The 25,449-nt window shown below is 34.0% G+C and overlaps 2 protein-coding genes across 6 annotated transcripts in view; one reads left to right on the top strand and one right to left on the bottom strand.

Annotated features, from left to right (window-relative positions):
• The window catches only part of LOC140445278 (octopamine receptor beta-2R-like), a 1,072,317-nt gene that overhangs the window by 60,736 nt on the left and 986,132 nt on the right, over positions 1 to 25,449 (top strand). The gene's annotated exons all lie outside the window — the stretch shown is intronic.
• LOC140446352 (uncharacterized) lies at positions 14,895 to 15,416 on the bottom strand. Its single transcript, XM_072538896.1, has one exon. It carries the CDS (start codon positions 15,414 to 15,416, stop codon positions 14,895 to 14,897), a length of 522 nt encoding a protein of 173 aa, XP_072394997.1.

Below are 25,449 nucleotides of genomic sequence, written 5' to 3' on the forward strand. Positions count from 1 at the left end.
ACGTGGAATCAACAAGAGCTAATATTTTGATTTCCTACTTTGCAGGTTTATTCGGTATATATTGCCGAAATCCACATTGGCCGCGAAATGACTCAAGCATTTCATCAATTGTCACAAATTCACTTAAAACATAATTGGCTTTGCATCGCTCAACTAATCCATCAAAAAATTCTCTTATAGGAGACAGCTTATCGTACTGTTTCCGTTCCTCTTTATCATCAAGATCGTCAAAGCGAAGCGCTTGCAACAAAAACTGAAATCAATTAATTCCCATTGTAAGACGAAAAATTTCTTACGCTGGTTTCGTCCTGTGCCCACAGATCTCTCAAATGTAGGTGTGATGACTGCAAGACTCCAGCAAAATATAGAAGACTATCTGTATTTGTAGAGTAGCGAGGCCGAGTTAAGTTTCACAGCACTTAGGCCACAAGTGATCCATTGTGCATCCTCCCAGGGAGCTGTCACCCTTAGCTCATTGTCCATCCTGCCATTTCTAGGAAGGTGGACAAGTCACCAGGAGGCATCTCTCTTATGTGGGCAGGTGTGGGCCAGGACTCGCCGAACGCGTACTCTCGTATTAACTCTGGGCATTCACATAGGACATGCTCTGGGCATTTACATAGGACATGCTCTACAGTTTCGTCTTCTCATTCATACTTCCTACATAGAGGTGTGTCTGCTAGCCCCAGTGTGTGGAGGTGTTTGCTTAGTTGACAATGATCAGTTAAAGAACCAACTGCCAAACGTAGGTTTTTCCTGGTCATCCGAAGCTTGAGTTAGTGACTCGTGACACTCCATTACTAAACCTGATGTGACACGTGGTCTATTCAAGGTTAGTAGCGCTTGTCTGCTATCTGTGCAGATCATTATTATAGTTTTCCCTGTTATACCTTTTTGGATTTCTCTTTTGCGGCTAGGGAGATACCAGTCAGTTCTGTCTGAACTACGCTGGCATTTTTGCCCATATCCCACTTTATTCTTAGGTTCAGCGATCTGGAGTATATCCCGCATCCTGAGCCTTCTTTCATTTTGAAGCCATCGGTGTACATGCAATAGGCATTTGCCACGTTTATCTCCATATACTGTCTTGTTTCAATTTTGTAGGGTTTGTTGAAGACAAACTTTGGATCAATTAAGTCGCAGCCTGCCTGTAGCAGTGGTAGCGCATCCAGCTCTCCCCACCAGAAACGAGTTCTCAATTGTCCTATTCCTACATCAAGGTTTGCACCAGCTGAGCGTAGTCGCATCATTGTCATTAGCGCCACCTCTTTGTTTTCATGGCACCTGTTATATTTATTATGCAAGTCATCCGCTGAATATGGTTTAGTTTGTTAATCGCTGTTGCCTGTAGCACTTATGGTACTCAAGCAATAGCTCCGTAAGTTAGCATTGGCCTATTGACAGCGGTGTAGACCCAGGCGATTACCCTGGGTGTAAGGCCCCAGGTGCGTCCGACCGTTTGTCGACACTGCTCATAGGCAATATATGCTCATTTAGCTCTACCATCTAAGTGTGAGTTCCATGTTAACTTCCTGTCAAGGGTACTTCACCTCGTCAGAAAAATTTAGACTGTTAGACTGTTTAGAGTGTTAGTTTAGAATCCTTGGGGGTATTAAGCCCGTGATTCTTCTTTTCCTGGTAAAGACTAATATAGAAAACCAATGAGTGCTTTAATCTCTTTCATTTTTGTACTGGTGGCATCTCTTTCTCTACTGTAATTTGCCCGAAGCTTTAGAATCAATAATGGTTTTTGCTTCTCTCGTTTGGAAATCATGAGTAGTTTAGATGTTTTCCACGTTATTGGTACATATTGTAACCTGAATACTGCATTTATATGGGGTTTGAGTTTAATGATTGCCTTTCTAGGTAATTGTTGTAGTACCTATACCTCCTGTTACTAAGTCAAATCTCGAAGCCTTTTGCTTCTTTGAAACAGAAAGATTACCGCTGCTTTTTCCTGAGTCTAAAATTTAACATAATTGCCAGCACAGAATAAAAACAAACTATTTATTTAATATATGTATTTGATGTTCCAAATATCTTCTTGGAAACATGGCACTAACATATAAATAAGTGCTTTAATGTATAATAAATTATCGCTATCAAGAAATAAATAAGAATCATTGAAAATCTTAATTATCAATGACTACACTAATATGTGTTTGACTATCATGACTAGAAGATTATTATAATTAAAAAATTGCAGATAAATAACAAATTACTTGGAATATATAATTAATTAGTAGGAAGACGATAAATAATTATTATATAGTTTTAACTGCAGATATAAATAAAGATGGCATAATGTTCATCGTTACTAAATGTCTTTTAAATTGTTTTCAATTTTATATTATTTAGCCATGAAATAAATGACACGCACACCTGCTATTAAGTTAAGGAAATTATTGATATAATAGGATACGTTTTTGTAAATTTTTATTTAAGAGAAGACGAGTTATCATAGATAACTGTATCAATAAAAAAAATATTTGAATAATATAACCATTTGTTTCGAGATATATTTACAACAGAAATGAAAATATAAAGACTTTATACTGTCAAAATATAGTTAGTCTGCAGTATAAAAGAGGGTTTTAAAGTATTTAGAAGACCAAATCACAAAATGGCTATGTAAAAGCCATTTTTTTATTTATTGGTTTAGAAAACTTATTTCACAGTCCTTTTTTGGGACTGAGTTGGAGAAACACTTAAGTCACGATAGTGTGTTCATACCGTACCAATAATATAATCCCCCAGAGAGCGCCAGCTCTCTAGGGCATCGTTTAGTAGACACTTTTGCCGCCTTGCCCCAATACTGTTTACTCCTTGGACCTGATCGTATTAGTTAGGGATCAAGAAATGCAATAGTGGCAACACAATTCTTACAATTTATAACGTAACTGCTGTTCCTATATTCTGTTATCAGTTTGTCTAAGGGTATTTGTTCCTTTATACTATTATGTGTTAGGTTATATCTCTTTTACGCTATTTTATGAGATTAATAGAGGTCTGAGACGTCAAAAATACAGAGGTATTCAACTGTTAAGAAAACAACGATCTTCTTCTTCAAGTTCCGCTCCTATCGGAGATTGGAAATCATTCTGGCAATTATAATTTTGTTGGTTACGCGTCTGAATAGTTCAATTGAACTGCATCCAAACCATTCACGGAGATTGCGTAGCCACGAGATTTTACGTCTTCCTACGCTTCTTCTGCCTTTGATTTTTCCCTGCATTATATTCCTTAGTAGTTCGTATTTTTCACCTCTCATGATGTGCCCCAAGTATTCCAATTTCCTGATTTTTATGGAATAAAACTTCGCATTGTTTTCCTAGTTGTTCGAGAACTTGTTCGTTTGTTTTGCGATCCATCCATGATATTTCCAAAATACGTCGGTAACACCACATTTCGAATGCTTCTAGGTTTTTAATGTTGGATTTTTTAGTGTCCAAGCTTCAACCCCATACAAAAGGGTAGAGAAAATATAACATCGAAACATTCTTATTCGGAGCGATATAGTGATATCGCAATTACAATAAAGTTTTCTCATTCTATTTAAAGTTGACCGTGCAATTTCAATGCGGCATCTTATTTCTTTTGTCTGATCAGTATCTTCTGTGATCCATTCTCGAAGGTATTTGTACGAAGATATTTGTTTAATTTCTGTATTATCTAGCACTAGATAAAAAAAAACAACGATGTTGAGACTAAAATTAGAGGATATAAAAATTGACCTTGAAACTCAGAGAACAGGACTTGTAGAAATGCATAAAAGGGAATAGCTACGGTATACAACTTAGCAAGCAAGCGTTATTAATTAGAATTGTTAAAATGAAGAGACTAAAATAAAGATAAGATGAAGGAGTTTTTGGGTTTAGGAAAGACATATTGTGATATTCCTGATATATTAAAATTTATAAATAATAGTCATACATATTTTACATTTAGTTATTGTGTAACTAGAATTGTTTTTTTTTTCAAGAATCAAGGACGCTGGCACTAGGTCAAGTTTATCAAATACACATAACGATAACAAATACCTCAGTTTGCCTAATTGCAAACAATCACAAGGCAAAGGCGTTTATGAAAATGGAAAAAAATGAATGTGTACAGCCTAGAGCTACAATAATTACAGTTCTAAGTTGGGTCTAGAGTTGAGTAGAGTCAATAACTTAGATATCGAGATGTAGACCTCGTTAAAACGTCCAATAAGTACTACTAATAATAATAAAGATAAGTATGTAACAAGTGAGCAACAAAAGAATAAAGAATGGGAAGGAACCTGCTTAAATATTAAAACATACATAGGAGGTACAAGAACTTCGGGGTAATAAAAAGTACTGAGTGGATTGATATAAAACTCAGAAGAAAAATTAAATTGGACTATATACAGGACAAGGAACTGTTAGCAGAACAAGGACCACAATACATTGGAAAAGAAAATAGGCGAAGACGAAGCAGATCCCCGTAACAAGAAATAGAAATAACAGATAGGGAAATCAGAACGGCGATAAAAGAAATCAAAAATAAGAAAGCACCAGGACCTGGAGGCATCTCACATGAGCTTTGAAGTACGGCTTAAAAAAATTACACCGGATGATAAAATGAATATTTTAGAAAGCCATAAATAGAGAACAGCTCCCAACGGAATAGACGGAGGCATATATGACATCTATATTTAAGAAAGGAGAAAAAAAAACAATGCGAAAACTACAGGAAGATACTGCGAGAAAAGATAGAGCAAGCGATAAAAGGCAGCCTTCACGGCAGGAAGATCATACATAGGCCACATATACACACGAGAACAACTGTTAAAAAAGAAAAAAGCATAAAATAGAGATATACGTTTGGTATTTATGGACCTGAAAAAGGCGTTTGACTCTGTACTAAAGTCAGAATTATGGGAGGCCTTGTACAAATTAGAAATAGAGACGGAACTCATAGAAGCTACAAAAGCTCTGTATAAAGAAAATAAAGTAACCATTAAAATGGGAACAAGAACCATAGAAGACTTCACCACAACCAAAGAGCTCCTACAGGGTTGTTCCACATCTCCAACCCTATTTAAAATATACTTAGAAAAAGCCATGACTACATGGAAAAGAAAATTCAAAGGCATGGGAATACCGGTACAAAACGAATAATTATATACGTTAAGCTTTGCAGATGATCAAGTAGTGGTTGCATAAGACCAAGAAGACCTTAGTCACATGATAAAGACACTAGAAGAAGAATATATCAAGGCTGGCCTTGATATTAACCTCACAAAAACAGAGTACCTATCTACAAATGAAGAAGAAATAGAAGAACTACAGATTGACGATAACGTAACAATCAAAGAAAAGGATAAATTCAAACACTTGGTATATAATCACGAAAAAGCAACAACAGAGGAAGAAATTAAGCGAAGATTAGGACAAACAAGAACAGTAATCCGACAACTTGACTCAGTATGGTGGGATAGACACCTAAATATGAAGACAAAAGCACAGATTTATAAAACATTATTGCGAAGTATTATGACATATGGGGTTGAGAATTGGATTATAAACAAGAAACAGAGTAACCAGAATGGATAGGAGAAGTAACGACGAAATAAAGCAAAGAACATCAACAGACACAGATATACTAACATATATAGAATAAAAACAGACTAAAGTGGTACGGACATATTAGAAGAACTAGCGACAGCAGATGGATAAAAAGAATAATCGAATGGATCCCCATAGGAAGATGAAAAAGAGAACGACCCCGACTGAGGAACGAAGTAGACGACGCCATGAGTAAGAGAGACCTAAACGATGGATAATGAGACATATACATACAATATATATGTATATATATATATATATATATATATATATATATATATATATCGAGAAAAGGAGTACGACCGTCAATCCAAAATAAAAACTCTGAATGTCCAGATTTGTAAGCTTTTTCATATTTTTAACATCACTGACTGCTACATGTCTTTGTAAGGTAACACACTTGTGTTGTAACTTCTCTATGGATGTTTGGTTTCATATTGTTCTTTTTAGATGAACTGATGATGCTTTCTGAGCAGAAAGCGAAACGTCTTCAATAAATAGATGAAGTAGCCACCTTCTTTGTCTTTTATTTCTCCACTTGGACCGAAAAACCCACCACTCTTCGAGTGTACCTTAGTTTATATATATATATATATATATATATATATATATATATATATATATATATATATATATTTATATATATATATATATATATATATATATATATATATATATATATATAATAAGTGCAAATAGTTGTATCCTAAATTAACATAGAAGTACCGATATTATGCTGCGTAACTTTCTCGCTGTGAAAGTAAAAGACGCTGGCTACTAGACAGCCTACTGAATGTGAAAATGGGCTATACACAACCAACGTGTCAAAAAGAATAAATCAAAATGGAACATAGGAAATAAAAAATCAATATAAAAAGATATGCCTGAAAAGAGGGAACGACATTATATGCAACAGAGGTTGAATTGAGAGAACTGCGGAAAAACTAGAATTAGCAAAACTAATATAGGAAAGAATAAAACAAAATAAACGAAGACTATGACAAAGCTACCACGCAGGAAGCTACAGCCACCTGAGAAAAAAGTTCGTTAAATAATGTATAAAGCAAGAAAAAAGATAATTCAAAAATTCAAATATTTTTTTATCGATTAACTGAAATAAATTAACACACAATAAACAACCATAATCAGTTATGGTCACACTCCTACACTTAACTTTCAATTTATTACTTGTGCAATAGCTATTCAGAGTAATAGTACTTTTAAATCACCTTTTATTGTGCATTAGTATGTTTATAAATTAAAAAACATTAAATTTAATATTTCTTACAGTTTACGTAAATACGAGAAAAAATTGTTGTATATTTATAGCGAAAATCCCTCCATTTAATTTTATTGTTTTATTATGATGGTTGAAAATAAACGAAACAAATTAATACTTAATATTTAATACAACATGTCTCCTGGGGAATTCTAAATCAATTTGAATAAACAGGGTGTTTCAAAAAAAGGTAACCCCGTCTCTAGGGTAGGTAAAAAACTAAAAAATAATTGGGGTTTGCTTAGTAAAGAATTTTTGTAACGCCATCCGTTTTCAAGATACAGGGCGTTGAAGAAAAAAAATTTTACGCATTTTTTACGATTTTGCCGAAACTACTGGCAACATTGTAATGAAATTTTATACGGATATGTTTTAGAAGCTGATACATCCCATGAATTTGTTTTTATATCTGATTCTCATAGAGGGCGCTAGTTACACGGATCGTACTAAGTATTAGTCAATATAACTTTTTTAAGAGTATAATTATTAATCAAAATTTTAAGTAAACTTAAACACCATTCAATTTTTCACGAAAAAGGTACTCTTGGTAAAACTCGATAGTGTATACCGTTTTCGGAATATTTTGGTTTGAAAATTATGAAGTAATAATTGGTGCTGGTATAAAATAGTTAGTAATTAAACAAAACTTACAAAGAGAAAATTAAATTAATGACTAAGAACATAAAATAAAATTCAATTACACTAAGTGTTCAAAATGCCCTCCGTTTTCGCGAATACACAAGTCTATTTTTTTTTCTAAAGATTCCATTAACCTTCTAAACGGTAGGGGATCAGCTATGATGTCATTAAATTGACGTTGAATTCTTTCTTCCAATTCTTTGCGTGAATTTACCTCTGTAGCATAGACTTTTTCCTTAATATACGACCAAACTGCGTAGTCCAAAGGGTTAAAATCGCATGACCGAGAAGGCCAATGAATCGGAGCTTCTGCACCTCTACCAATCCATCGATTTGGAAAATGATTACTACTCAACCAATTACGACGCCTTCTATCAAAGTGTGGTGGAGCTTCATCGTGCATAAAAAATAAAGATCTTCGCTCGTTTAGCATTAAATTTTCTAATATCTCGAATAAGGAATTGTTTAAAAAATCAAGATAAATATCACCATTTAAATTTCCAGGTAAAATATGATAACCTATTAATTTGTTACCTAAAGTTGCTGCCCAAACATTAACTTTAAATGAGTGTTGGTAATGCGATACCCTTTTGACTCGTGGATTCTCATCACACCAGTAGTGTGCATTATGGGAGTTAAACATACCTTGTCGCGTAAAGGTGGCCCCGTCCGTAAAAAGAATGCATTTTAAAAAATTTGGATTGTGGGCTGTCCTTTGTTGCAATGTTTCACAAAAATCCACTCTAACCGGTAGATCATCTGGCAAGAGCTCTTGGACTTGTCTGTAATGATAAGGTTGTAATTGCTGTCTTTTCAGTATCCGCCAAGTACTTGAAGAAGAAGTATTTATTTGTCTTGCTATATTCCTTAAGCTAACTGTTGGATCTTGATCAAGTAAATTTAAAATATTATTTTCTTTATTAATTGTTCTTGTTATTCTTGGTCTACCAGAATTTATTTTATTTGGTCTCATATTCCTAGTTTCTCGATAACGTCATCACTACGGGACTTGAGTCCCTAAAACAAAAGAAAAAAAGAGCGTGTGTTCCGACCATAGAGCCGCCAGACTGGGCTAGCGACTCTATGTCCGGAAAAGAGTGTGTGCTCGGTTACTCAGCCGCCGATTTGGCAAAATAAATTTTGTTCTCCTCGCCGGCTGAGCACCCGAGAAGGGTCCGGCCACCAAGCCCATGTATGCCGCACATGACCTCAGTGCTCGGATTTCGCGAGTAGATCAGTATTCATTCGATCTGCCTTAAGGGCCTAGTCCGCAGTTGCGGTATTTAGAAGGCCTGATGGACCTTCTATATTTGAAATAGTGAATTTAGTTACGTTAAAACGTTGAAATGAAATAGACTAGATTGAAAACTAAGTGATATTATCAGAAAACACGCGATTTTTTTTTGTGGTCTTTCTTGTAGCTTCGGGACTATAACATGCCTGGGCAACAATTCTTACCCTTTTTCCTTATTCTATGTGTGGGTATAATTGGGGTGTGCATTCCAGGGTGTATAGGCCTTCACACACCCCGTGTATATTGTGCTTATTACTATGCGTATCCTCTCGCCAGAGTACCTAAAAACCTAAAAGAAAAGCGTACCCTCTCGCCAGAGTTTTTTTGGTGGTGTTTTCTGATTGACTGCATTCTTGTGTCTGACGACTTTGCGACCATCTCATTCTTTATTTATTCATTTGGGTTTTCCCTATATCCGGCTATCCGTTGTTTTGGTCTTCTGTGTACCGTCCTGATATTTTCGTTGTAGTTTGTCAGCTCTCTTAGCATTCTACTTGGGTGGTTATTTAGTCCGTTGAATATTTCGTATGCTCTCTCATCTAGCGTTCGTAATATTCTTGTTTGTCCTGAATCTCTGTATACGTTCCCCAGAGGTACGTATTTAGGTATTTTCAGGGCATCTCTGACTATTTCGTTTTGTGTTGTCTGTATTTTCTTTCTATTAGATTTGCAGGTGTGACCAGACGCAGCGGAGGCATACGATAGGACTGGCATGATGATGCTGTTTGCAATCCTGATTATGGTTTTAAATCTGAGTTTGCTTCTTCTTCCTATGAGCGTTGAGAGCTGACTTTTCAGCGCTTTGGCTTTGTATGTTTGTTGGTTTATATGTTGTGTAAACGTAAGTTTCTTGTCGAGTAGCACCCCAAGGTATTTTGCCTAGTTGGACCATTCTACTGGGGTGTTTCCGATCGTGATTTCTCGGTTTGGTACACTTCTTCTGTGACTAAACATTACAGCCTGTGTTTTGTTTGGGTTTAAGGCTATTTTCCATTTTATGCACGATCTTTGGAATCTATTCAGTGCTCTTTGCAGATGATTAGCTGCATGATCGGGGTTTCTCCAGCTGACAGCTATTGCTGTGTCGTCTGCGTAAAGACTTAACAGGGATCCTGGTTCTTTTGGCGTTTCGGCCGTATAGATGGTGTACAGGTACGGTGAAATTTCAAATAATGTTCTACCTTATTTGTGCTCCCTTATTTGTCTCCACCTAGCGAACAACATCCACACTAAACCTTAAAAAATCGGCTTCACTTATTGTCCTCCAGTTTCACATCTCCTTTATTATTACTACATCTATGCGGTAATAAAATACATTATATTTCTTTTCTAGAAAAAAATAGCTTTATCGTTGCTACACCTTAGGGGGGCACCCATACCACAATCCACAAAAAGAACAATCCGACCGACACTGCATTACAGAAGAAGGGAATCGAGGAATATGCACACTTTGTTATGTTATTTTTAGAACGAGAAGATAGGGTGCTTTAAGTGTGTTTTTTGATACCCAGCAAGTACTGTTGAGAAGCAAATATATAATAGAATATCATAATATTTAATATTTGTTGCAAGATATTGTTTCTGCATTACAAAGTGTGTGAAACAACCTGGTGCACATGGTCTGGACTAAAAACAAGAACAAACATATTTACTCCCAGACCGTGTGCACCAAAAGTGACGTTGTCTTTTTTATTTTAATTACCTGAATCTTGGGCCATGATGGAGATGAGTTATCACGTTAAAAAAACTGAGAAGTCGAATATACATTCAATGAGTATATATTCGACTTTGTCAACTGTTTCTTACTACCACAACATACTTTTCTATGAAACATCAATGTGAATTAGTTTCAATTTATAAAATTACATGTTTAACTCCAGTGACTTTGACAATAATAACCGGAATTATATCTAAAAATACTACTCACAATTTTTATACAGCACGTACAGGGACGTAAAGTTGTTAAACTGAGTTTTTTGTATTTGAATGATTATTTTAAGTGTATACATGAGTAAAATACCTTCATTATTTTTATATACGTCGAGATGATTAAAATAATTAGAGTTTTAAAATGCATACTTTAATTTCTGTAATACATATTTATAATTTTGCTTTTTATGGTTTTTATTTTATGTTTTGTGAACGCAATCCGTAAACATAGCACAAATTTTCCAAAATAGTATATTGCAGCAGTCCCCAACTATTTGTGTTAAATGAAGACTAACACAAAAATATTGTAGAAGACTTTCTCATTATCTCATTGTTATATTTATACTAGCTGGCCTGGCAGACGTTATCCTGTTTTAGCTGTATAAGTTAAAAGATAAACAGAATATGTTCCGTGTCTAGAAAAAACCAATACAGGGCGTTATTTGACTTGACCACTGGTTTAATACAATCCAGTGGTTCCACCTTTAATCTTAAATGCCTTGCAATGTGGACATAAAACGTTCATTTGTCCAATAACAACGATTTGCTTTAAACTGTATTTGCTGTAATCGATTGCCATGTTATAATTGAATGCTTCTCGGTGGGAATTAAACGCAACACTTACGTTGTTTATTCCGATTTTCGCACAATTTCGCGCTTCGCGTTGCTCGTCAGTTAAATTGACTCGTATATATTTTTTGACTTGGAGCTTTGCGAGTTATACGACTTAAGTCACTATCTCTAATTGGTGGCATTTTCAGAATAAAATTTAAACTACCAATAAAAAAATACTGTATTAGCGTTTCTGTATAACCATGTATACCACGTGGTAATCTATCAAAACTTACCAAAGACCAGAAATCGATAGTAAATTAAACTTTTATTACAAGGCGTGCTTGTGATAAACTAACTGCGACCCTGATTAACTCTTGTTTATAATTTATTTTTAAAAAGCCCCTTTTCAAAACTCACCGAACAAACCAAAAACTGGATAAAGTTTTGATTTAATGGATACAGCCCTTCTTCTTCATCTAGTCCATTCAAATCCACTAATGAAGTTTGGCTATAACCATTGTAAATTAATCTCTATCTTCTGCTTTTTTTTGGCCCTGACAATACTTTACCACAATTGTTAAAATATTGCCCAAATATAATAACAGTGAGAACTAAATCACTCTGGCGAAGGGTCTGGAGAGAGAAAAAATTACTCAAAAAATGGAACAACGGGATAATAAAGATACCAAAAAAGGGTGACAAAAGATATTTCAAAATCTGGAGAGAAATCACACTCCTGAATATCATAAATAAATAAACAGCAATAAATATAAACAAACGGTTTGCCAAAGTCTGTTTCAGACTAAAAGGGTTATGCATAGACCAAATTAACAATTATATATATACAATGATTTCCACAGTCTTCACTGTATTCCTTCACTCAACCGTTTTCTCCAATTTTTCCTGTTTAGCCAGACCCATTCCTGTAGGTTTCTTCTACTCATTGCTTCGTCCACTTCATCTCTGAAAGATCTTCAGGGTCTGCCTCTCTTTCTTCTTCCTATGGGGCTTCACTCTGTTATTCTATTTATCCACCGATTTTGGTCTGCTCTTCTGACATGTCCGTACCAGGTTAACCTCTTCTGTTCAATGTAGTCTATTATGTCGGAGTTCATTCCCATTCTCCTCTTAATCTCCATGTTATTTATTCTATCTTTTCTTGTTACTCTGCAGCTTCTTCTTAGGAATTCCACCTCTGTTGCTCTTATTTTGTTTTTGGTTTTCTTATTTATTGTCCAATTTTCACACCCATAAGTGGGGATACTTCTTGTCATGGTATTATATATTTTTTTCTTTGTTTTCATGCTGATGTTCGTATCCCATAGTACCGGGTTAAATTTTCGTATGCAGTCTCTTGTTTGTCCTAGTCTATTTTTTATATCTTCCTCCGTTGTTCCTTTGTTTGATATTATGAAACCTATATACTTATACTTGTCTGTTCCTTTGATTTGTTTACCTTCTTTTATTTCCAGCTGTTTTATTTCTGTATTCTCCGTTGTTAGGTATTCAGTTTTCTTTAGGTTTATTTCCATCCCATTCTTTGTATATTCCTGCTCCAGTTTTCTCATCATAAAACTGAGGTCATCCTCGTCTTGTGCGATCACTATTTGGTCGTCAGCAAAACTTAGCGTATATAGATTTTCGTTCCTTACTGGTATACCCATTCCTTCGCATTTTCTTTTCCATGGTTTCAGGGTTTTTTCCAGGAATATTTTGAACAGGGTGGGGGATGTGAAGCAACCCTGTAGTAGTCCCTTTGTCGTCTTAAATGGACTGCATATTCTATTGCCCGTTTTGATAGCTACTTCGTTATTCTTGTAGAGTGCTTTTACCGCGTTTATTAATCTTCGTGGAACTTCGATATCTTCCGTTGCTTCCCACAGCTTGGTTCTAGGTATTGAGTCATATGCCTTCTTAAGATCAACAAAAGCCAGATGGACGGATCTATTTTTGGCCATTCTTTTTTCTATTAGTTGTTCGACCGTGTAAATGTGATCTAAGCATGCTTTCCCCGCTGTGAAACCTGCCTGGTCTTCTCCGATTTTATCTTGTATATATTTCTAATTTTTCCTTTATGGTCTTTCCATACAGTCTGCCTATAGACGATATAATGCTGATTCCCCGATAGTTTTCGTAGTTTTTTCTATTTCCTTTTTCTTATTAACTTTTCCGATCCCAAATTAACATACTTAGAGTAATTACAGAACTGTCGCAGAAATTTTACTCTCTACTTCATATACTTTGTAAACTTCAAGAGAGCCTTAAACACCCTCACACTTATGAAAAGCACTACAGAAAATAGGAATAACAGAAAAAATAACAAATCTCATCAAAGAACTCTACAGTGATATAGAAAGCAAAGTGCTATACAACGGCATAACATAGAACCCAATAGCTGTGCTAAACGGAGAAAAACAGTGTTGTGTTTTATCTCCTTTACTAGTTAACATTGTATTGAACTTCTTACTAACAAAGGTAGACTATAATAAAAGAATATACCAGAGATTAACAAACAGACTACAAGATCTAAATTATGCTGACGATATGTGCCAATTAGCACATAAAAACAGAACATGTAACTCCAAGTAAATAGATTACAAGAAGAATTAAAGAAGGTGGGTATAGAAATAAATATTATCAAAACCAAAGAAATGCAATTTGGCATTAAAAATAACAAGTCTACTGTGATCAACTACTAGGAAATTAAGACAGTGGTGGAATTTGTATAGGGGAGATCCTTGTACTTTGGACCATTAAAAAATAAAATATTAATTCTAATGGCAAATATGCTTATGAATACAGAAAAATTCACCATATCCTAAAGGTCTCAAAGTACACACCGAGGTTGGTACTTGGGAACATAAGTATGTGTACTTTGAAACGCTTATTTATTGGACGTTAAATGCAGATAAATCGATAGAAAATGTCATCTCAGCATTTCTTCTGGCAGTGTCCCATACTACTGAAGGGGCTTCTAGTTTTATCACCATATCTTCGTCAGGCAAGTCATAGACAGTGTCATTTTCGAAAAGAAATTTGGCGACAAATTTCTTTTTAGGTATCTAACTTTAAACCCATCATCATTCACTCCAACGACATTAGCAACAAAATATCGTTTTGTCTTTTTTGTTGCAATTTTTTCTAAAATAAAATCTTCCACGCAGGGCTTGTTGCCAGACTCAAGAAAATCTTTATCTTCCTCTTCTGCATTGGCAAAATCCACGTCATGCACGTGAGTCGTTGCACGTTATTACGCTTTCTTTTATTATATCTTCATCAGAACTACTATCAAGAACCTTTTTGGTTGCTTTTTGTTTTTTTAAAACCAAATTCTTAGTGGTTTTAAAGAGCGCCATCATTTCAATCTCATTTTTCTCTGGGGTATCTGTAACTATTCTACAGCATCCTAGTTTCTTACCTCCTTTCTTCGTAAATTTCCTCGCAGCTGCCTTGTGAAACGGGCGAGTTTGTTTGTTGCTTTTTTGTTGATTTAAGTCATTGGATACTAAGGAAGAACTAGGATCATTAAAGATACCTACTAGTTGTTCCTGAAGGCATTCCTAGACACTTCAAAAATATTCGAGGAACTATTAGTTTCGGAGGTATTTTAATTATTTCTTGACTCTTTGGCAGCTGGTGGTCTATCCGTAACATATGAACTAGGAAATTCGTGCTCCTCGAAAATGTTTCTGTTGAATGGAAAAATTTTAGGAATAGTAAAACCAGACTGGATATTTTTCTGTGTAAATGCCTTTGGACTTGCATTCCCAACACACTCAGCAATATCATAGATTGTCATCGTTTTTGCAGGATTTGCAATTAGCCAGTCGGAACAAGCTTTATTATAATATTTATTTAGATGCCCGAAAACCGACCTATCTAACGGTTGTAGCTTGTGGCTCGTGTGAGGTGGAAAGGTAAGCATGACGACTCCCGATGATTTTGCTAAATTTAAAGCTTCCGCTGAAATGTGGCTCTCATGATTGTCGACAATCAGTAGTGATTTGTTGTAAGTACTTGAATTTGTATGTTTTATATAGTGGTTTAAATACTCAACAAAAATCGTAGAGTTAGACCATCCACTAGGATTCTCGCTCCCAACACTACCTATTGGAGACCATTTCAGCATGTGTTCCTTAAAAAACACACGCGGAAATACGAATAAAGGAGGTACACAATTACCAATAGCATTGATACAACAAATTAGAGTCACATTTACACTTCTTTCAGCCGATGTGATGCTGCCGACTTGTTTAACTCCTTTCGTTGCAATAACACGAACAGGGATATGCACCGTGGTTAGTCCAGTTTCGTCTAAATTATAAATTATATCCAGACTAAATGTGTATCTTACCAAAGTTCCTCCAGTTTATCAAAAAATAAATTAACATTTGTTTTATTAAATGCTGTCGATCTGGCTAGACTTGTTGCTTGTGGTTTACGTAATGATATAGACGGATGTCTTCGCATATAGAACCTGTAAAAAAATTATTTACCCTTATGACCTAAAAAATGCAAAACCTATTTTTACCCGTACCACTCCTTTCCTGCTTTTTAGTTTGTATCCCAGGAAGAAGGACAATCAATATTATTTACACGTGCGTAATTATATGCTAGCTTTCTTAATTCGATAGTTAAGAGGCCGTAATGCATCTTGGCACAAATGGTAACATACTTTAGTAGCTCTCCCTCTTGCTGTTTCGTAAAGACTAACTTAACGTCTTGTGATGCACTATAATTATACAAAATGTTTTTGTCCAGATTCTCTGTGTTTCTTGAGATGTCTGCATAAGGTTGCTTTAGATACTTTAAAGTCTGCGCTGGCTTGTCTTAGACTGAGCTGTTTTTGCAATACAGCATTAGCAGCATTTTCGACGTTTTCTGCTACAGGTTTTATTCTTTTAACGTCTGTTTTGCTTCTCGGCATCTGTAAGTCAAAAAATAAGCATTTAAATTTTAATAACCGTCTACGGTCCATACAACTTGTACTTTGGACCACGCCCGTGTACTTTGGAACGTGGTCCAAAGTAAAATTCAGACGACGTTTCAAAGTACACGATAAGCACATGTTTAAAATATTCGCTTTTTATTACTCAAAATAAACACAATTCTCTGCAAAAACTAAGAAAATATTTTGCCTAAAACTTCTATATTTGTGTAAACATAGACAAAATATAAGAATATTAATATACTTACAGTTATTTTATTCGATGGCAGAGGATACGAAAATACAACAATGGTCACGACACAAACAAACAGACCGATCTGCTTCATATTACGTGTTTTGCTTTCTGTGAGCGCATAGGAACGTTATATAACTAGTTGATGTACCTGAACCGCTAGTATGCTGTAAAAGTCCGACCGTTTCAAAGTACAAGCAGTCTCAAAGTACAAGGTTCTCCCCTACTTGGTCAACATAATTGACTGTAATGGTGGGGTAATAGAGAGCGTGATGTGCAGAAATAAATGAATAAGGCTCGTGGTTTCTACAATATACAAATCGTTACAAATAGCGCCATAGGTAATGTTTCTCTCTAAACCAGGAGTTGTAGAATTATTTCCTTTAAAAAGATTTTCACCCTGTAATATTTTTTAGGAAAGAAAAGCCTTTCTTTCTATCCAGCCAGAGGATACTTTTAAACGGCGTCTAAATTTAAATAGTTTAGGAACCTTCTTGTGTTTTGTTGCCCAGGAAATCTATGTAAGTATTTTCTTGATTTCTTTCTTTGCAGTTATCCCTTCCAGTCCCTCTTTTATTTACGTACGTACGACCCAGCTCTCCAACCAAAACAAGAATGGCCGTTCGAAAACGTTTCGGTTTGTTTGCTTACCCTATGTCCAGAGCAGTAATTGCTAAGTCCCCAGTTTCAACCCTCTATAAGTGATAACCAATGTGGTAGACAAATTATACCGTTAAACGAATTACGAAAAATCTTTCGTATATTTTGGCCTAATCGAATCTCGAATGAAAATTTATGGAGTCAAACCAACTAAAAAAATTCATAGATAAGGCGAAGAAAGTACATATACTTCGTAGTGCCATACACTTCGTAGATTCTCAGATAGATAGAAATAGGAAAATCTAGCAATTCATGGAGGCTATATGTTTTTTTTAGGAACCTCAGGAACTACATATAATATATATATATATATATATATATATATATATATATATATATATATATATATATATATATATATATATATATATATATATATATATATATATATATATATATATTATATACATCTACTATGATATATTGGATATTCTCGGTCAAATGTTGAAGAATAAAAGAAAGAATATCAGCTACTTCATCCATTTATTGAAGACGTTTCTTGTATTAATATATAAACATCATCAGTTCGTCATCAAATTAGTTAAATAAGCAAAAATTCATAGAGACAAAAAATTTGCACACCTTACACAAGATATGCAGTATATCAAGTTGGAAGTCAAACAGATATAGTCAATATTCAACGAAATACAGAATGATAAAAGAGAATTTCTAATTATTAATTCCATATTCTAAAAATATATACCATAAAATTTTCCTTTTTTAAACCAGAGTCCATCTTTAAAACAAGTCTCAAACGAAAAATCCTGACCTCCGTCATTATTTTATTTTTTTCATTTCTTTTAATCAGCAATAGCTGGTGCCAGCTTTTTAATTTATTCAACACGAGTTTTGTCACCAAAATTTTTTAAATTTATAAACAATGATATAACCACTGGAAAGTACAATAAGATGCTATTTTTATCTAGTTTTATCACTTGCACATTTGTTGTTGTTATTTCTGGACGAAGTTTTATTTTTATAGTCTCACAAACTGGCACGACAAAAGTTAAGATAATATTTTAGGCCAGGTATTGAAAATGATTCACGCCTAAATATATTGATATCGTAGCTTTCTCCTTTGCTGATTTTATGATAGTTAATATCATATAATCAATATAATAAATATCGCACTATTAAATTCATTAAATTCAAATTAAAATAAATACATACTCACTAAAAACATATATTAAAAATAAAATACACAGTGAGTTTTAAGTATGGAACGCTCCAATTATCTCGGAAACGGCTTGCAATTTTAATAGATTTTAGTGTGTAAGAGTCTTGTGACGAGGCCAATATTATGATAGTATTTATATTTTTGTCAGATCCTCAGTTTTTCTAGAAATCTAATAAAATTTCTTATCTTAAATGTATTTTTTTTCATTAAAATCAAAAGTCATTAATAAATACTGATTACTTTTTACGTAATTTTCCCTTCGGAATCATTATGTATATATATATATATATATATATATATATATATATATATATATATATATATATATATATATATATATCCCAATATTAGTTGCTTTATATAGGGGGACAGAAATCACTGGGGTAGAGATATGGTAAGCAAAACAAACCGGAACGTTTTCGAACGGCTACTCAAGGTTTTTTTGGAGAGCTGAGTCGTAGATAAGTGAATGAAACAAGGGGAGTAACCACAAAAATGAAACAAAAGGGGTGCTTACATGGGTTTCCTGGACAAACACAACACAAGAAGGTTCTTTAGCTATTTAAAGTAAGGACGCCGCTTACAAGAATCTTCCTGCTGGGTGGAAGAAAGGCTTTTCTTTACTAGAATATAAAAAAAGGGGTTAGAAACATTTTAAAAGGAAATAAACAACTTGGTATGGGGAAAAATTACATATCTATTGTTATCTCACCACAAACAGTTACAAATATAAATAATAATAATAAAATACAAAATATCGACGACATTATGGGCGACATTTTGTAGAGGAAATAAGTTATTACAAATAAAAAATATCTTTTTAAATGGAACTATGCATAGAGGTTAACGTTTTTAAAAACAAAACAAAACGAAACATATTTATGGCTAGGTATGTACCAAATGCCAAGAAAACACTGCTAACTGTCATATGTCAATACTAAATTTTAAAACCATATGAGGATAATTAATATGATAGTTAGCCACTCCCTAATATTTACATTTTCTTAACTTGCCCTGAAAGCAATTATTGATGGAAAATGTCTATTTTTACATTTTAAAAAATTTAACAAAGAAAAGTACCTAATTTTCAATAAACGTTGACATTTCCTATAAAAGTTCTGGGATTGGAACTGGAGTCAAAATTCACTGCAACATAAACAAATGCATTTCACAAACTGCGACAATAATCTGGAATGACCGGGGACATCAAAATGAGGATGGAAGCTGGGCACTGGGAAGCAATCTTCAAAACTTGGCTTTTAGAACACTCAAGCCTTTACTTGGAACCATGTGGGTATCTTTTAAGTTGTTTGAAACGCCGTCTTACAAATTTTTCAGATGAGACACAGCACGGAAACAAAACAGTAATTACTCTGACAAAAATTGACACATTACATTTTAGTATATTTCACTTTTCCACTAACAAATTTGCCAGTTTCTTCAGGCGACCCACGCCGCGTCTTGTCTCTTCAAAATATTTTTCCAACCTTAAACTTGACCTTGCTTCACGCTCAGTACCGGCTTCCTTTGTTGCCTCTTACCCCTCTACCAGTCTTCGCAGCGTGCCAATCACAATTCTTCTCAACAACGCTTTGCAAGGAAGATTCAACCTTAACATGGCTTGGGTTAAAAATTCGCAGAATTTTTAAAACGCAAAATATGGATTATTTTACTTCGCAGTTGAAATTGCAGTGGAATTTTTCTTCGATGTGTCCAGACGCTTACGTCACAATATAAACAGAAACCTAACGAAATTTTATGTATAGCCCAGGGGTGTACCAAATAAATTTTATACATTGAATTTTCGATGGTTATAAGGAATTTATACATGCTACATATAATAGCACTAAGCACAATTAGTTAAACTTTTCCTAAATCATAATCAATAAAACGATATAACTGTTACTTCAGTGTCTCTACTTCGTCAGCTGTTCGAGCTGTTTCTGATTTAAACCAAAAAGTCTAACCAGTGTTCTAAAATCTTCCCACTTTCAGTGGTTTAGGCACAAAGGTGCCACCTGCTTTGGTGGCGAAGAACCAAATAATTCGATAAACTGATTTCTGTCCTTTGGCCTGTCGAAAATTTGCGAATACTAGTTGCTTTGCAAAAGCTTGCTATTGCTTTGATAAAATAAAAGTCATATATTATGGCATTGGAGCCCAAATTAGTCAAACTTTTCACGTCTGAATTGGAATCAATACAACGGTATAACTGTTATTTCAGTTATTTCAATTTTGAATGAACTGAAATTTTAACGATAATAGGATATGGTGATATGTGTATAAATCAACAAGAATTGTGAATATCTTTAATAATTTATATCCTAACCGAAATCACATAACATAATCTACTGTCAATAAATTGGTAAATAATAAATAGTATCTGCGCATACTCCAAATAACCTCCTGAAGACGTCTACTTCGACTGTATCCAGCTTTATCTAACTCTATTCCCCAAAGTACATGTGTTGGTCAGAGGACATAAATATGTAATCATCTTTAAATGTGATGTTTGTCTTTCAGTCTTTATTGGCAGGTGCTTAATTTTTGGTGTATTTATTTCCAACTTCCACTTACTATACTCTTCTTGAAGTTCACTTTGTGGCGGGTAGCTCTTTAGAGACGACAGACTCAGTAAAACACAGGTTGAAATAAAAATAAATCTATTAATTCTAACATATGTACAAAAATAAAAATAAAATATATTCTATATCCCCGCCTGGATCCCGCGAGAGTGAATTCCCCGGCTGACGTCTGTAAAAGAAAAATTATTATTACTAACAGAAAATGAAATACGTGAATTCGATCGCACGTAGACTTATACTCGCTTCCACCTCAGTCCAGCGGAAGCGCCAAACGCTCTCGCAATCAAAATATTCGATTGTGCAGACCCACGTTATACTCTGAGTCAGAGTTGACGGTGCGTTCAATCCACTATATCCACGAGTTCTGCTTGATTAAGGACAGAGCATAATCCTCACTGCGGAAGTCTCTCTGTCCTGGTTGCCAGGGAGCCTAGAGCGTTAGCCACAAGACGAATTTAACTCCGACTCATTGTTTCGTTTTTGCTGCTTTTGGATGTTTCGTATCTGAATGTCCTGTTCTAGGGTATTTCCTCTTCAGGATGTGGTTTGTTTTTTTCTTAGTTTTGGCACTGGTTTTGGTGTTCTGATCCCTGGTGTGCGGGTGTGGAGGCCTGGTCGTCGGGGGAGCGCCTGGATAATCAGAGGTAAAAGGCAGTGTTGAAGGATTGTAATTTAACTTAGGACGTTCAGCACATCGTTACAACTTAGCATTATATTCTAGATGATCTTTAATATTCGCTATAATGACATGATCACCAGCAAATTTGAAGGTATATAAACACATCTTTTTAAGATCTACATCCATACCTCTTCATTTGAATTTTCATTGTTTTAATGCCTTCACATCATAACAAAATTAGCGAAGTACAGCAACATTAACAAACACCTTTATTGACAAAGAATCTATGTGATAATTTGTTTTCATTTTCAGTTACGATGTTGTTTCCTCGTATAAATTCTATAGCTAAGGTAGCACACATGCAGGGTGTTTACAGTTGGTTTAATAGTTATTCGACCTACGGTGCTTTATGCAAGTACATCCAAAATAGATAGATAGCATCGAAAGATAGTTGGAAGTATATACGAATGTTTAAAATAGGTTTATTACATTCTTCCAAATGAGAACATTTTAATTGGTTTTTAATTATTTACTGGCCTATATATTATGATGACATTTTCTGTTCTAGCCACTTTATAAAATTCATTAGACAATGTGCTGTTTCAGTTACTTGTTCAGATAATTAATCATTGATCCCTACAAAATGATTGATGAAAATAAAAAACTATCAAATATAATACTTACTGACATTGATTTGATTGTCATTTAACCGTTATGATATTTCATCAATATTGTTTGTATATTTGTAACAGTTTTTTTTTCAGTTTCGACTTTTACGAGATCCGTTGGTTAAAAAAACAAAGCGTTTGAGTAATTTGAGTGACAGAAGTATTCACAATAGGTGTGGATGATATGTTTGTTACATGGAAAAATATTATTTAAAATATCAGAAACTTCCCATTTTAATTTTTTTTACTACATACAAATTTTTTCTGCTATTATATATTATATATATATATATATATATATATATATATATATATATATATATATATATATATATATAAATATGAACTTTAATCAAATAAAGGGCAGATATCGAGCATAGTTTTTTATTTAATCTTGCCTAAGTACTTAAAGTTAAAGTGACTTTAAAAGTGAGTTCAAAATTTAAAAAAAATTAGAAATTACTGAAAAAATACAGGGAAGAAAGGGAGTATCATCTAATTTCGTTGAGTTAAATTTGCTCCAAAGGATATATTATATTGAGATTATAGAAAAGTATTCCAAAATATTTGTTTTTAATCTGTTTATATCATCATATTTTTTTGTTTATAGCAGTGGCTTAGTTAGTTTTTTTCTTTAATTTTAAATTTAGTTTGTTGACAATTGACTCGGCTTTCATTGGCTAACATCGAATTGTTTTGCTCTTTTCGTAAATGTTTTGACCAATCATGGCAAAAGATTACAGGATAAAAAACTGTAAGATTTTAAATTTCCATGACAGAGGTATTACTAATCGTAAAATAAATTTTATAACGAATATTTTTCATCAGTTTATTACACAAGTTTTAAAGTTTGCATAAAAGCTTGTCTAATATCAATATTGTAGTGCTAAAAGAATTAAAATGGAAACTTTTGTTAAGCTTGTAAAGTAACAATACGCTGCTCTAAACTCCAACTTTTAATAATTGTGTTTCATATGAAACTCTTGTTATTGTAGACTATTATAGATCCTTTTCTGCTTGCAATTAAACCATAATTTAAATAGGCGGTTTTAACGACTTTCGAAATAAAAGTTTTAAGACTAGCCGGGGATTTTAATTAATGAGGACAATAAAGTGTTTTTACAAAGAAATTAATATAAACGAGTTTAATTTATTATTATTATTGTTTTTGTTGTTGAATTTTTAATATCGCGGCCTTTAAATTTATGTTTTTATAGAAATTTGCGCAAAACGCTTATTACCGCTATAATAATGTGAAGAAAATTCTAAAAAGCCGTATACAGGGCGCGGCTAAATTATGGAACAAATTCATTATTTTGCAAACAATAATTAACTTTCTATGAAAATCCTGAAATGGTGTCAAAACTAAAGAAATTCACAAAAACACTACAGTAATTGATCGTCAAAAATCAAGTTCCTATTAAACGATAAAAATTAAGTTGTCTGTCTAATGTAAATTAAAATATAAGTTAACGTTTTGTAAGATACACCAAATTTTAAGTAAAAAAGTTTTAGTGTATTACTGATACTTTAAGTGAAACCCTAAAAGATATGCGATTTGTTTATTGAAAAGTATTCAGACAGATTTATCGACCAATCAGCTGATAATTTACAATTTATGTCGCTTATTGTCGGGATCTCCTGAATACCTAGCGTCCAATTTTAGTAGTTACGTTGATCTGGAGAATTTCTGTCGGATTTGCTGCCTTAGTTGTCTTCTTCATCTTCTGTATACATCTTTATGGCAAAGACAAAGGCTAGGGCGAACGCAGTCTACTATAAAACGTTGAACTAGCTCTGGATCTGAAAAGTTGGAACAGAAAATCCACTATTCTTTGGTCAGGATAATTATGTGGCATTCGTCATACAGACTAGTAACGTCTGCCATATGGCATTGCACTTTCACTGCTCTGTCCCAACTAGGGTTAAGATCAACATTTTCACCAAAAAAGACAGATATTCCTTTTTACTTTAATACAAACTTTTAACGTGTTTACAATTGGGATGAGTCGCAGCTTGTGGCATCACATAACGACTGCCAGCATAATTTTCTGAATTAATTATTGATTTCAAATAGAACGCTTATAAATAAACCTTTTTTAAAATCTGTTTACAATAATAACAATATGAAATATCATAACATGTTTAATAATTATTTATTCTAATATTACGTTCTCAATATTGACCTACTAATTTTATTTCGAAACGCAAATAATTTAATTTAAAAGTGCTATAAATTATTAAAATAACTTGGGGGTTTGTTTTCCTTTTGAAAGAAGTCAGTGAAATTGAGAAAAAACTTTAAGGAACTAAATATTTAAAACACAAAAATATTCAAAACTGTTAAAAATATTCAAAACACCAGACGTCCTAATATATCAGAAAACGTAAAACTTAATGTTGTATTAAATCTTGAAGATAATCTTTATAATATATAATCATCATCATTTTGGCTCTACAACCCTGTGTGGGTCCTAGCCTCCCCAAGAATTTTTTTCCAGTCGTCCCTATCCATCGCCTTCCTCCGCCAAGCACGTATTTCCATATTTCTCATATCTTGATCTATGTTATCTAGGAATCTTATTCTGGGTCTTCCTCTTCTTCTTTGACCAATAGGTCTATCAAGGAGCGATTTTCTAGCTGGGTCGGTTTGCTCCATCCGCATTTCATGGCCTACCCACCTCAGACGTCCTATCTTAATGTGTTTTACGGTATCTGGTTCCTGGTATATTCTATAGAGTTCGAAGTTGTATCGACTTCTCCAGACACCACTTTCATTTACCGCTCCATAGATTCGCCTTAGTATTTTTCTTTTGAAACATCCTAATATGTTTTCATTGCTTTTTGTTAAAGTCCAGGTTTCTGAACCATATGTTAGGACTGGGCGTATTATTGTTTTGTAGAGTTTTACTTTTGTATTTCTTGATATAACTGTAGATTAAAAAGGAGATTAAGGCAAAATACTATCTATTAGCCATGCAAATTCTGCGCTTTATCTCTGCGGTAGTGTCATTTTCAGTATTGACGAGCGTTCCCAGGTATACAAATTCGTTAACTGCTTCGATGACGTCGTTTTCTATAACAAGTGGCCGTAGTATTTGTGGTTGCTTACCTATTTTCATGTATTTTGTTTTATTGGTGTTTATTATTAAACCCATTTTTGTAGCCGCTTCCTTTAGTGCTACGTACGCCTCTCGTGCTGCGTTTTCCGTTCTCCCAACAATGCTGATATCATCAGCATGTCGTCTCCGGTGTAATTAATAAACGTATGAA

The sequence above is a fragment of the Diabrotica undecimpunctata genome, chromosome 7, assembly GCF_040954645.1.
Source record: "Diabrotica undecimpunctata isolate CICGRU chromosome 7, icDiaUnde3, whole genome shotgun sequence".
Taxonomy (NCBI): Eukaryota; Metazoa; Arthropoda; class Insecta; order Coleoptera; family Chrysomelidae; genus Diabrotica; species Diabrotica undecimpunctata.

Excerpts from the sequence above, each read along its gene's own strand:
- LOC140446352 (XM_072538896.1), bottom strand. The coding sequence starts at position 15,416 with ATGCTGAAATGGTCTCCAATAGGTAGTGTTGGGAGCGAGAATCCTAGT.